Here is a 14,835-nt window from a genome sequence, read left to right as displayed (position 1 = left end):
CTTCTATTCCGCAACGGACTTGCAGAGCGGGCGTGTCCACTCGCCGATACGGCGGCTCGGGCGTCATTCTTCACGAAATCCGTCTCATTCCCGAGGGTTGACGTGATTTTTCATGACAGGACCTTTTCGGGTGTGCCTCGGGTGACCCGTCAATTAAGCGGCCATCGTGAACACATGCTCCTCAATTAGCGCGCGCCGCCTAACAGGCGCGTTAATTAAGAGGCGCGATGCGCGTTCCGCCCGATGCGCCGTTTGCATATTAATGGGCGCGTTGCCGCGGCGGCCGGACCATTAATTAAGCGTCGGCGAGCGCTGGTCCGGCGCGAAGCGTCCGTCCATGACGCACACGCACAAACACGCGTGCGCGCGCTGGGTCCATTCATCACTTGGGGGCGCCGACAGTGACGGATGGTCCTTAATGGGGGGGGCGGGGGTCCGCCCCCTCCACTACGGCCACGCTGACAGGCGAGCGCGTGACACGCGGGTGCCGCTAGCGAGTGCGGCCATTAATAACGGTGGCGTGGCGTCGGGTCGGGTCGGGTCGGGTCGGGTCGGGCCCGCCGGGCCCACCTGGCCCGGCAACGCGTCGCCGGGCGGCGTGTGGCCGCAGTCACGCCATGTGATCTTTAATCAAGTGAGCGGCGGCGAACGCTAATGAAAAGATGGCGCCCCAATTGGAGGCGTGCGCTCGCCGCACGCATCGGCGAGCGGCGGCCAGGCGTGAGACCGGCTGACGACGCATCTGTGGCTCCTCGTGACCCTGGAGGAGGAGGGGTGGGGTGGGGGGGGGGGTGAAGTGTGTGTGTGTGTTTGTGTGTGTGTGTGTGTGTGGGGGGGGCGTCTCCCAGACAACACATCGCAAGCCCCCACCTCCCCCTTGGCCTCATCTGATTGCTCTGTTAGCGAAACAATGACACCTGCTGCCTTTTGGCGCGTACGTGTTCATTTGTGTGGCGTTGCGCAATCACTTCAAAGACAAAAGTGTCCATTTTGGAGGTTTCCTTCTTACCTTTTTCAACCTTTTTCTTCTGGTTGCAGGTTAAAAGCTCATCAATAGCATTCAGGGGGTTCCAAGTTAACTCGTTGGGTCGTTTTCAATCCATGCAAAGCACTTGGGGTTGCACTTTTTGGGCTGTAAAAATAAGGATTGATTGAGACCGTATATGACGAGTTCAAATGCAACTTTTGCTCGATTCGATCAAATTCTCTCTCTCGGCTTTTTTTGTTTTTTCAAAGTATGGTCGGGGTTCCAAATAGGGTTCGGCTTTCATATTAGGGATTGAAACTACGGTTCCGGTTTCAAAGCAAGGCGTTAACGTCGGCTTAGGGATCGATGGTTTGCGTTGATGTCGGCAACGAGACGACAAACGTTTGTCGCCTTTGAGACGACCTTGCGGGCGCCGGCGTAAAACGTCGAAAACCTTTCCAGTGTTTTCAAATCCAATTGCGGCGGCTAATCCCCAAGCCGCGCCGCGCTCTGCATGTCGTTAGCAGCAGGAGGCGGAGCTTCTCTTAATCACATTGCGCCCAGCTAATTGACTTACAAAGTGCCGTTCGTCGCTAGCCGCCCGCTAATGCTAGTTTGTCCGTCCGTGGCGAGCGACCTTCAGCGTGCGTCCTTAAAGGCTAACGCTAGCGGAGTTTCCACATTTAAAAACGTTTCCGTCACAGCCGCAACGTGACTCCAAAAAATATGACAAACTCTTGCCGAACTTTCCTAGAAAAGGAGTTGCGCTTTCTTTAAAAAATAAACAAAAATAAGAAGGAAAAGAGAACATGTTTCAAAGTCTTATCCCCAAAAAAGACAAACTCTTAAAATTGCTCTTTGGTTGAGGGGAATTGAATAAGAAGTGCTCATCAGCCAATGAGAGGCGGCGGCGGCGGCGGCGGTCATGTGACGTGATTGAGGAGCGCGACTAAAGCGCAATTAGTGTCCATTGGCCTCAATTAGCCTCGATTAGCGGCGTTGTCACGGCGACGCGCGTCCGCCACTTTGTCCCTTCGGCTCGTTTGTAAACACCGAGGGCCCCGCACTCCCCCCCCCCCCGAAGAGCGCCTCGTCGCGACCGCCGGGACCATCTGCCTTAACTCCCGCGCTGGCTTCCTTTAACTAAGCCGCCGCCCACACCCTTTAACTCGCCCGCCGCCATCTGTGCTTGCTCTTTTGTGCGACCCCCCCCCCCGGCAACCGCCCCCCCACCACTATTCAAACACACACACAACCTGTTAGCAGCTCTCATTTATTCATTGCCTTTTTCACTCGCACACACACGCTGTGACCTCTGAACCCCGACATCCTTTTACTCGCTACACTCGGCCCCCCGCACGCCGACAACTGCCGCCGTGTATCGCCTTGTAACCATGGCAACGTGTCATCAACGCATTGGGAGACACTCGCTGACATGACTTACTCCTTTCAAAATAAAAGCGAGACCCCAGCTTGTTCTTCACCTGAGGCTAACATGCTAACTTTGCAAAGGTGTTCAATTCACTGAACGCAACACCGCTATTGCTAACATGCAAGCACGCGCACACAAATTCACGCAAACGGGCAAGCGCAAAAAAGACACACAGACACAAAAAAACCCCAAATGCGCCCCAAAAACACACATGTAGTCGCACACTCACGCGTTGCGCGTGGTCAGCTCATCTCGTTCTGTGATCAACGCTTATGATTTGGCTTTTTTTGGGCGCACTTGCGAACATAAACAAGTGTGGGCGGGGTCACGTTATGCACGTGGGGGCGTGGTTTGGGCGCAATCAGCTGCTAATTGGGCCTTTGAGCGCCACTTTGAGGACGGCAAAGAGCAGCGACGCCCAGCGGGGCCCAGCGGGGCCCAGCGGGGCCCAGCGGGGGGCGCGGCCGCCGATGCAAATGTTGCTCCCCAATCGAGCTGAATTTCCACGAAAGCTTCTAAATCCGCCATTTAGCAAATGAAAGTCATCTGAGCCATTGATCCCGCAATACGGATGCCTGGCAGGAGCCTCGTCACACATTCTCATTACGAGCGCACACGCAAGCGCGCCAACACGCGCGCACACACAGTCCCAAATATGCACCCGCGCACTCCTTCCCACACACAAGCTCACTAACGCACGTGAAAGGACACACATGCCTGCGGACATTCACTCACAAAAACACGCACACACTCATAGCCACACAGACACACAGACACATGCATGTAAACACAAATGTTCACATCTGTGCAACACGCTCATATGCGCGCACACACACACATTCACACTGACAAACAGGCGCACGCACGCGCGCGCGCGCACACACACACGCGCGCGCATACACTAGTGATAGAGCCATAGGCTTTTTTTCAGGACCGATAGCAATTATTAGTAGTCCATAACCGATATTTGGAGCCACTACTCACTTTCAGGAAAAAAGCAAAATATTGGTGTCAAAATAAAAAATACAACTGTGAACTTGAATTGTCTTTAAGCATAATTGTGTTTATTGAACACATTTTCAGATTTGCATCGTGTTCATTTATTATGACCCTTTTTTGAAGATCAACATCTTTGTTGTAAAATTGCAAGCAAGTTCAAGGAGCTCCCAGGCTGTCATCAGCACGTCCTCAAAAGTTCCATGAAAACTTCAACAATAGCGCCATATGGTTTTCCTCCAAAGTTTGAAGATGACACCCATGTTCAAATGTCACTTCTCTTTGTTTGGATTTCAAACCGAAAAAAAAAAAAAAAGGTTCCGGCTGTTCAAAATGCCAAATATCTCGGCATCGAAAGTCAGTCCGGCCGATAATCGGTCTATCCCTGACACACACACACACACACGTTTGGGTGCGTGTGTACACTCATGTTAGCCTTCATTAGCATGGACGCGTTTGGCTACGAATGCTCAATGCTTTTGATCAAGTTCAAACGAGGCCACTTTTCTTTTTTTTTTTTCTTCTTCTTCTTCCTCTTCTTCTTGAGCTCCGAGACACTAACGAGCGTTTGATGCGCTCAAGTAACAACATCCGCCGCCTCTTCATCTTCGTCTTCGTCTTTAATGTGCGTGCGTGTGTGCGTGCGTGTCTTAAGCAGATTCACGGTCACGCGCACTGAAAGCTGTTAATGGGCGGGGACGGAGCCTGTTAGGAGGAGGATGATGATGGTGGCGAAGGTGAGTGTGTGTGTGTGAGGGTGCGTGTGTGTGTGTGGGAGCGGGTGGGGGGAGTCAACAAGGTTATCCAGCTTCCCAGGGCGCATCCGTTGCGCCAATCAAAGCGTGACGTCACGCCCCTTGCGGCCCGTCGTCACTGAGCACGCACACGCCAGCGACGCAGGAAGTAGCCGAGCGGTGACAGGAAGTAGCTGCCTGAAGACAGGAAGCGGTCAGAAAGCCAGGCGGCGGTCATGAGGAGTTCATGAGGTCAGCTTGTGGCGTTGTGGGCGGAGCTCATCGATCCCAGTGAGTGCCGTTTGCCAAAGGTCAAAGGTGAGAGTTCCCTCAAAGCTTTTAAAGCGCCGGCGACCGATCGCCTGATCAATACGGCCAGACCGCAGCGGCTGTGATGTCATCCTGTGTCATGTGGCCTCAGCACGCCGACACCGACGTGAAAATTCTGCAGCTAAGGCTAATGCTAGCAACTAGCGGCTATTCCGACGGATGCGGCTGTCACTGTATCCAGTCTTGGCATTCGAGCATGATGTTAACATGCCATGTTTTGATTAGCATGTGATTTTAGCATAGTGTTAGCACGCGCTGGTAATGAAAGAGTTCATTGACTTGATTGGTGTAAAGCGGGTGTGTCCAAAGATTTTTGTTTGAAAGCCGCATTCATAAAAACGCAAGGATCCAAGGGCCACTTTGAAATTCAACTCAACTTTTTTATTTATTAAACACACTAAGCAATGATATATTGCTTGTATTTTCTAGTTATTTGGAAAATCTGTTACAAATTGTTTGTGATTTTTGGGGGGTGGCCAACGGCCCCTGTATCCCACTAGAGTAGATCCACCCCTGCACTGAAGAGTAGCCGAATCCCATCTTCACATTCAAAGCCAAAACGAGAGCACACTGTAGTGAGCAACCTTTTTTTAAATTTTTTTTTTAATCACTTCCTTGAGGGTGATCGTTATCTGTTCATAAATTGGATCTTGACTCAACAGAATGCGGAAGAAACCATTTTTGCTTCTAAAATGGAATATTCTTTATTCACCAATATTTTGAAGAGAAACTCTTTATTTGACTACAAAGTAGAAAATAGTTTATTTGTATCTTTGCATATCTAGAAAAGCCATTGTAACTTAATGATAGTTTGTAGCACCTCTGCCCTCCTCCACTTTTTTTTTTTTTTTTTAACTAGCCTTGTGCGCCATGTCAAATGTTATTTTTAGTATATGCCACTGAAAAATGGATGGCAGGCCGCAAACGGCCCCTGATCCGTAGTTTGGACACCACTGGTGTAAAGTTAGCATTTGATAGTCATAAAAGTGCTAATGCTTTTAAATAGCATTTTAACTTCATGTTAGCATAAGGCTAGCATGTCTTGATGGTGAAAGACTATACTTGTACACACTTTATTAGGATTCCAGCATGACACTGGCATTTAGCATGACGTTAGCATGTGTCGGTGGTTGTGCACACACTCAAACAAAAACTAACAACCCCCCCCCACGCACACGCACACACAGAAAAGTGAAGACATTGCACTAACACACACACAAATGCAAACACAAAATTAGCACAGACACTAACACGAACACACAAATAAATATACATGCTGGTCAGCCATTTTTAAATGTAGTCTCAGTTTTAGTCCAGTTTCAATCGCGCTTGTTAGTTTTTGTCACATTTAGTCAACCTCATCTTGTTTTTCTTTGGTCAAGTTTTATTTGACAAAAAGTCGAGAATTTTAGTATTAATTTTAGTCCCCCCCCCACTACATTTATTTTATTTGTCTAGTTTTAATTAAAAACTGTCAAAGATTTAATCTAGCTTTGGTCAGGACCTTTTTTACATTTTTTGTCAGCAGATAATATGGAACTTTCATCCTCATACGCATTTCATGTCGGAAAATGTAGGTTGAAGTTGTTTTAAATGCGTGACGTGTTTTTTTAAACTGTATTTTCTCTCGATGAATTGTTTAAGTTCGTTTTGATTTTGCATCCAGGAGGATGCATCACACTTTGCACAAATTCAACTTGACACACAATGACATTAACAAGGTACTACTATAGCGCTACATGCTACAAGCTAGTCAGTTAGCCAGCCTCGATTGAAGATTCTTGTTGGGAGCATCGTCGCCGATGGTTAAATGTTACGTGACAAACCAGCACCAGCACCACCGCCACCACCGGACTTTTTGTTCACTTACCTCGATGTCTGTGCGCTCAAACTGCGACGCGTCTCTCGACTTGTGTTTTTTTTCCCATAGCTTGTGCCCACATTTCTTCCTTTCAACTCAAATCAAACTGAAGGATTTGTTTCTCCACTTCAGTGTAGCAAAAAACTTATAGCACGTCTTCTTCTCCCGGCCGGTGCAAAGCTTGGCCATTAATGATTTAATTTGCAGTGGTTTTGTCACGACTGGCAACTTGCCGCCTGGCGTTATTTTGCCGTGAATATCGCGAGAACCTGATCGAGAAGAGCGCTAATTGACACCCGCCTCACCCCCAAAAATAAATAATCATATAAATCATATCATATAAATCAAATAATAAATATTCCAAAACAATCATTTCCCACTCGTCTTTACTCGTGAATTAAAATGTCCCAGGATTTTAGCTTAGTCTTAATTTATTGAACTATATTTTCGTCTCTCTCGTCTTTAATAGTGCACGAAAATGCAAACTGATTTAGTCACAGTTATTGATTATTAATGGAAGTTTTAGTCTCGTAGTTTTCGTCCAGTGAAAATGCGCGTCGGCGAAGATATTTTCATGAAATTGAGACTAATGCACAGTGCACACTAACAGCACTCACACACAAATGTACAAACAAATGAACACAAACACGAACGAACAAACAAACACACAGTAGCCCATCGGGCTGCTTGACGTTTTTTTTTGGCCCCCTTTCAACCGGCCTCCTCCATGGCAACGGCAACAAGTCACAACTGTTAGCATCCTGACGTCTTAGCATGACGTTAGCGTGTGTCAGTGCAAGGGGCGGGGCCTCCAAAGGGTTGGCTGTCATTTCCGGAGTGTTTGCCCCTGCTGACCCCGCCCACTTGATGTGTTTCACGGTGTTTGTGGCGTTGGAATCAAGGCCGTTAATGGCGCAGCGTATTTGCATAGAGATGAATTACGGCGCGGCGCCTTGACGTGACTTTTAAAAGATGATTGAAGGCGTTATTAGGGCTACGCTAACAGCTTATTGTAGAGCGCCGGCGAACGCACAAAAGACTGCGCTGACCTTTCATTACTTAGCCCCGCCCCCCGCCGTTCATCCGTCACCGAGAGGCCGCGACCGCCAACGCCGCCGACGCCATCCATCACTTTCACGGCTAAGGGGGAGGTGGGGAAGGGGGGGGGGGGGAAGGCGGGGCCAAGCGATCATGTGACAAGCTAGACACAAAAGCAACAATGAAGGCAGATAAGAGCCGGGAGACGCCCCCCCAACCCCCCACAGGCCCCCAACAATGGCCAACAGGTGCCACACACACGAGCTAACCGCTAACAGGTGGCAACCGAACAAAAAGATATTCTAAATTTTCTAATACAGAAGAAACAACTTTTTTTGGGGGGGGGGGGAGTCGGGGGTGGAAATAAATAATTGTAATAACAAATGTTGTATTTCTAATTCATCCATCCATCCATGATCCGAGCCGCTTCGCTTATCCTCATGAGGGTCGAGGGGGTGCCAGAGCCTCTCCCAAACGTCTGCGGGCAGTAGGTGGGGTACACCCTGAATTGGTTGCCAGCCAATCGCACGGCACACTTACACACACACGCACACACACGCGTTCACTCACGATCACGGAGATTTCAGGAAAATTTGGAGTGTGCAATCAATCTAGCTTGCATGTTTTTGGAATGTGGGAGGAAACCGGAGTAGCCTATCCGGAGAAAAGCCACGCAGGCACGCGGGAAGAACATGCAAACTCTACATGGGAATTGTATTTGACCCTATAACCCTTTTTTTCATCCATTTAAGTTTTTACGAACGCAATCATGCTTTTAAATGACTCAACACACACACATTTCTCATTCACGTTTCTAAATGTAACTTGAGGCACAAAATGAATTTTCACACTAGTATTTTGATTGCAATGTTGCACGTAAAAATAATCAATAAATGAACACATCAATATGGAAATGTTTTTCGTGTATGACTGTTTGAAGTTTTGATGAACGCCATTAGATCAAGTTGATGGTTACGCGTCCATATTTGACAAGCGTTCACTCAAAACGAAGTTGATGCGGTGAAGTATGAAAGAGGAGGTGCACGTGACGTCATGTCTAATCTTTCAAATGGATTCAAGGCGTTTTAGAACACTTTACTTTCAGAATAAAATCTCAATAATTTGCAGAGCGTCAAAAACAGCTCACACAATTTCTGTTATTATTGTCATTATTACGATCGGCACCACATGTGTTATTTGTATTGTTGTTATTTACAAATGGATTTTTGGGGGGTGGCTGAGAATATAAAAATTGAATTTCAGCAACGTTTTTTTTTTTGTTAACTGACATGGCCGATAGTTTCTCCATAAATCATTTTGAATAATAATCTTATCGAATAATGTTCTGTAAAAATTACGATAATGATCTGAAATCTAAAATCATTTGGAGTTGCCATATGGGCCCAATGACGCAAAAACGTTTTTTTTAGGATCGTTCAAACGCATGCAAGTCATGTTATTTGATCACGATAATAATCATGTTGAACAACAATGATGGTAATGTTAGTAGTAGTAAAGACTGTTTATTGAGTGAAAGTGCTGACGTTACACGAATTAAATTAAATTGAATGACGTGTTGCGTTCACGTATCTGTACACTCGTAAGAATAATGATCATAATAACAATAACCATCGTCATAGTAATCATAATAATCATCATCATAATAAAAGAGGACGTGTGTGTTTCTATTTACAGTCCCAAAAGTATTTACAAGGCAAACGAAATGAAAAAGTTTTTTTTTGTTTTTTTTTTTTTAGGAGGAGGAGGAGGATGAGCCTCGCTCAGGCGCGTGCACGACGACGAGCGCGTGCTTGTGGAGGAGGCCGTTGAGGTGGGGGGAGTCGTGGGGGTGGGGGTTAAGGGTGTGGTCAGGGTCCAAGGGTTTGTCGTAGTCGTCGTCGTCCTCGTCGTCCTCCAAGTCCGTGCTGACCTTTAACCTTTCCGTCTGCGAGTCCTGCTTCTGCTTGGCCGAGGCCATCTCCGCCGCGTGCTTCTTCCGCCATTTTGTGCGGCGGTTCTGGAACCACACCTGGGACACACACGCACGCACGCACGTACTTTATTATTATTATTGTCGTCGGCAATATTCAAGGGAAACATGCATGGCGTCGTTCAGTTTTAGTGGTCACAAATTGTCAGCTGGATCCCGAATTTCCAAAATTACAAAACGCATCATCAGCATCCTTCCTTTAGTCTTACCTTGACGCCAAAAACTGCTGATTAATAAACACACGCACACGCATATACATTTCCAAATAATTCACATACATATATATATATATATATATATATATATATGCATACAATTCAAACAAGCAAAAAATATATATATGAATTATTTGGAAATATATTTCTATATACTGTTCATATATACGTTATATATATTTACATATACACACATACATATATATATCTGTGTATATATATATATATGTATAAAATATATATACACACACACACACACATATACATATTTAGATACATATATATGCATACAATTCACATGATCATACAAATGAGGAACTATTATTAATCGAATTATGACGATTATTACTATATGGCTACTATTATCATGATATTATAATGACATATTTGGGCTGCACTTTGAGTTGTATTTTTATGTATGAGAAGTGCTATATAAATCGAATTTGATTGATTGATTGATCGATTGAATGATTGACTGTTGCACTACCACGGCATCAAAATATGCCCATGACGTGTCGCCGTGACGCATTTGCACAGTCCTAATTGTCTGAGTCATTTGAAACGAGAAAAAAAAAAGAAGATATTTGGACATTCGTACTGTGTGTGACGGTGTTGAACTTTCAGCCCCCCCCCCCCCCCCCCCCCCCCATGCATGTTAAGTGAGGACGCCGGATGATACTGGATATGCGGTGCTGTTTTGGCGCGTTTGGCCGCTTACCTTGACCTGGCTCTCGGTCATCCCCAGAGAAAAAGCGAGTCGCGCTCGTTCGGGTCCCGCCAGATATTTGGTTTGTTCAAAAGTTTTTTCCAGAGCGAAAATTTGCTGTCCGGAGAAAGTTGGCCGCGTGTGTTTGCGCTTGCCGTCTTTGCCGTCCACCACCACGCAACTCTGCTCTGAAACGCAAAACAAAACAAAAACACGCTGCACTCAAATATCCATCATCATCATCATCATCATCATCATCGTCGTCGTCGTCATCATCTCCTCATCATCATCATCATCATCATCATCACCATCCTCCTCCTCATCAGTGAAATATTTGCCATCCGCGCAGCTCACCCACATTATTATGATAAGGATGGACGTGCAGCATCACAAATAACAAACTTTTGACACAATACCGTAGCATGATTCATATTCGTCAAAAAAATAAAATAAAACTTGGTCTTTTACCACATGATCATTCTTGTCGCTATTGATCATGCAAGATTTCCTGATTTTGTCCCCCAACAAAACCTCAATCTACAAACATTGCAATGAGCACACGTTTTAAACCACCGTTGTCATTGCCAATATGATCAATATGATGATGATGATGATGATGATTCCTCAACACGTGAACAAGTGTTACCGATCATGATCGTCATTGCTCCCCATTTCGCTCGTCCAGCACAACGTTTTGCTGTTCAACAAATTTGTGAAAAAGATTCGAAACAATTCTTTTGAACAGCACTTTTATGTTTACGCTTGTGAAGAAGATTAAACATCCGAACAGCCTTTCACAACCATCGTCATCATTTTCGTTTCCCCTCATAAAAATGTATTATTCATCATTGAAAAAAAACACCTTCGCTATTTTCGTCGTTTTATTATGAGACTAATTTTTAATGACCATCATCACTATCATTTTCAATGAACATTTTGATATGCATCATCACTTTCCTTTTGCCCTCGAGCAGCGCACACGCTTGTTTAACGAAACGTTTTATTAAATAGTAAAAATAGCGTCAAACGATTTTTAATCTTCATCATAATTACGATGAGGAAAAAGAACGATATTTACTGAGCGGTTTTCATTTGGAATTCGACATTATAAGAACGACGTACATTTGTATTATCATTTGTAATATCGCTTTGAGGAAACAAATATACGACGAAAAAGCATGCAGGAAAATGTGAATCCTAAATTCTGTGGGAAATTATCAAAATGAGTGTTAAAAATGTTCGAAGCCATCCTGCTGAAAATATTTCTTTGCTCATACATTAGGATAATAATAATAATAATAATAATAATAATAATAATAATAATAATAATATTAACAATAACAATAATAATAACAATAATAAGAAGAAGATGAAGAACAAGAACAAGAACAAGAACAAGAATAAGAATAAGAACAAGAATAAGAACAAAAACAAGAACAAGAAGAACAAAAACAAGAATAAGAATAAGAATAAGAATAAGAATAAGAATAAGAATAAGAATAAGAATAAGAATAAGAATAAGAATAAAAATAAAAATAAAAATAAAAATAAAAATAAGAATAAGAATAAGAATAAGAATAAGAATAAGAATAAGAATAAGAATAAGAATAATGATGGCGACAAGTCGAGGCAAGACTCACGGGTCGAGCAGGCGAAGCGCGCGTCCCTCCAGTGCGTCCCCTGCATAACTCCCGGCCAGAAGATGGGGGTCCTGCACGGCAGCTCGCTCAGGGGCTTGGGGTACCGGACCATGGCGGCGGCGGCGGCGGCGGCTGCTGCTGCGGCGGCGGCGGCCGCCGCGGGAGAGAAGTAGAGTCCGGCCGAGGGCTGCTGAGGCTGAGGCGGCTGCTGAGGCGGCGGCTGAGGCGGCGGCGGCGGCGGCGGGCTGAGGCTGCCGAAGCGCGGCGGCAGGGCGCCCAGGACCCCCGGAGCGGCCGAGGAATGGGCCGCGCGAGGCCGGTTGAGGATGTCGTTGATACCGTGGGGCGTCGCCGACGAGCACAGTTGCGGCGAGCCCAGGCCGGACGACTTGAGTCCCGGCGACGACGCCGCCGCCATGCCGCCCGGGTTGGGCGAGGTGGTGGCCGGGGACGCACACGACGAGGCGGCGGCAGCGGCGGCAGCGGCGGGCGCCCCGGCGGACGGCAGCTGGTAGGCCGGGTACTGCGACTGCGACTGCGACTGGGAAGGCGACTGCGACTGGGACTGGGACTGGGACTGGGACTGGCACCGGGGCCGGGGCTGGGGCTGGGGCTGGGGCTGGAGGGTCTGCACGTCGGCCGCCATGCTGTGCAGGGCCGCCAGTGGCGGGGTGAGGCGAGGAGGCGAGTAGCCGCCCAGGCGGCATGAGGCGTCCTGCATCCCGGGAGCCGCCGCGAACATCACCCGCTCCCTGCCTGCCTGCCTGCGCCGACGACGGGGGCAAAGTCTGCCCGCGCCCCGGCCCGCCGAGCGTGCGACCGCCGCGGCTCGGGGTGGGGGTGGCGGGCACAGGGGGTGTAGTGGTGGGAGTGGGGGGGGGGGAGAGGAACAGGAGAACGCAGAAGAGGAGATGAGGCCTCCTTCAACAAGTTGGGAAAGTGACATCCTGCATGGAGCCGGCCTGCACGGGGCGGACGGGGGGTGAAGGGGAGGGGGGGGGCGGTGGGGGTGGCGGGGCCGGTCAGATCAACTTCTTCCGCTCCTCCACGCCTCCACGTGACGTCACGCCATACAATCAGCATCGGGATTACCATCAGCATCTCAAGTCATTAAGCAGACAAGCGGAAATTCATTGCTGGACGGAACACTTTCAAAATAAAAGTTATCATCTGAAGGCAGGGCATGCTTCCTTCCACTCGAAAGTTATTCGGCTCCATAAAGTAGTAAGTTACTTAGCTGTAACAAAACGTTCCATTTTTTAAATTTTTTTTTACTCGTCCCAAACCATGAGTGTTCATTTCGCTTTGCAAGCTAAACCAAGGTTGTTGTACCTCTCTGTGGGTGTTGTAATCATGAAGAATGAAGTTACTTAAATGAACGTTGTCGTTGCGTCTTCATCCCGTGAGGTGCAAACCATGCGTTTTTCCATCCTATTTTTGTCAAAGTCATAGACAAAATAAATCATTCATTGAAACGAGTCATCCTAAGATTTGATTTAAAAAGGCAAACTGTGTTCAAATGCAAATTCAAAACTATACACAGGAAGACTTGTCAAGTCATGAGGTCCAAGTCTAAGCCAAGCCGAGTCACTTCGATACCAAGTCAAGTGATTCCCGTGTTTTTGGCAAGCAAGTCGCAAGTCCTAAAAATAGCAACTCGAGTCAAGTCATATGACTCGAGACCCCCATCTCAGCTTCGTTCAGAGTCCAACTTTTCAGATCATTGCATTGAACTGGCGTCTCCCCAGCTGACTTTGGAATAGTTACAACCTGGACAAACACGCTCCCTCCCAAACAATAACGTCATTTCCACACAAGAAAAAGCGCGTCGACGTTGGACGTCAAGAGCGACGAAAGCGAAGTTGAGAGGAAATGATTTGCTCCTCTCGCGTTTCTTGGCCATTGTCATACGGCGGCGCCGCCTGGCGTCCACATGGCGCCGCTGCACCTTGGCAAGCATCCGCGGGCGGCTTCGTTCTTCTGCGGCAGGCCACCGACGACCGGGAGCGAACATGCAACGCAGTCGATCCGAAAGCCCTTCAGTTATAACGATCAAGAGACACGACCGGAGGACATTTTGTGTCAGGACAAGCCGTCCTTCATTTCTATCTCGGAAATCATTTGAATTTGATGGTATTTAGGCGGCCTTCCGGTTCCTCATCTTCACGCTCAAGTTATCTATGGTCAACTTATTTTAGGGCACACTTTCTTCATAAGAGTCATCAAGTGACTACAGGAGCACTTTCCTTCAAAATAAAAGCCCTAATATTACAGGATGACTTTCCTTGGGCAATAAAAGGCCATGCCAAACAAGCCATCAAGTTGTTTCACCGCAACTTTTTTTCATACTACAAGTCATCAAGCCTCTTGAGGACGACTTCCTTCTAAATAACAGGCATCAAGTCATTGCGGGACATGTTCCCTTCAAAATAAAAGTCTTCAAGCCGTAACAGGATGACTTTTGTTCCGACTATGCCGTCCGTCCTGACATTGCGCGCTTCCACCTTTCCAGCAGTTAGTTCAGGTCAAGGCAATACCTTCATTTCTTGATCACTCCCCTCATCAGCCTTTCGAGACAAGTCAACTGTCTCCGTCAAATGTTTGAGTACTACTACAAACTACGAGTGTGCGCCGTCACGATGGCATCGCGCAGCAGGAAGGTGGCTTTCCAGGAAGGTGGCTTTCCAGGAAGGTGGCTTTCCAGGAAGGTGGCTTTCCAGGAAGGTGGCTTTCCAGGAAGGTGGCTTTCCAGGAAGGTGGCTTTCCAGGAAGGTGGCTTTCCGTCGCTGCCCGAAAGCTTTTTGTCTCGTGCGTCGACAAACCGAGAGGAGGATAAACGCTCCAGGCGCCGGCAAAAACCCCAGCCCCAAAAAGTTGCAATAAGAATTCAATTGGATTGGACAAAATGGATGAGGACAAGAAGAAC

The 14,835-nt window shown here is 47.1% G+C and overlaps 1 protein-coding gene across 1 annotated transcript; it reads right to left on the bottom strand.

The window, feature by feature from the left end:
* Positions 1 to 8,944: 8,944 nt before the first annotated feature.
* nkx6-1 (NK6 homeobox 1) lies at positions 8,945 to 12,757 on the bottom strand. The gene is made up of 3 exons (XM_086054409.1): positions 11,910 to 12,757; positions 10,282 to 10,457; positions 8,945 to 9,387 (listed from the first exon to the last, which is right to left on the bottom strand). The coding sequence occupies exons 1-3, from the start codon at positions 12,649 to 12,651 to the stop codon at positions 9,112 to 9,114; spliced, it is 1,194 nt and encodes a 397-aa protein (XP_085910535.1). The 5' UTR covers positions 12,652 to 12,757; the 3' UTR covers positions 8,945 to 9,111.
* Positions 12,758 to 14,835: the final 2,078 nt, after the last annotated feature.

The sequence above is a fragment of the Filicampus tigris genome, chromosome 15, assembly GCF_054856515.1.
Source record: "Filicampus tigris isolate MCC_2025a chromosome 15, RoL_Ftig_1.0, whole genome shotgun sequence".
NCBI lineage: Eukaryota > Metazoa > Chordata > Actinopteri > Syngnathiformes > Syngnathidae > Filicampus > Filicampus tigris.
Note: the sequence above shows the minus strand (reverse complement) of the source record. Positions and strands in the feature narration are given on the sequence as shown.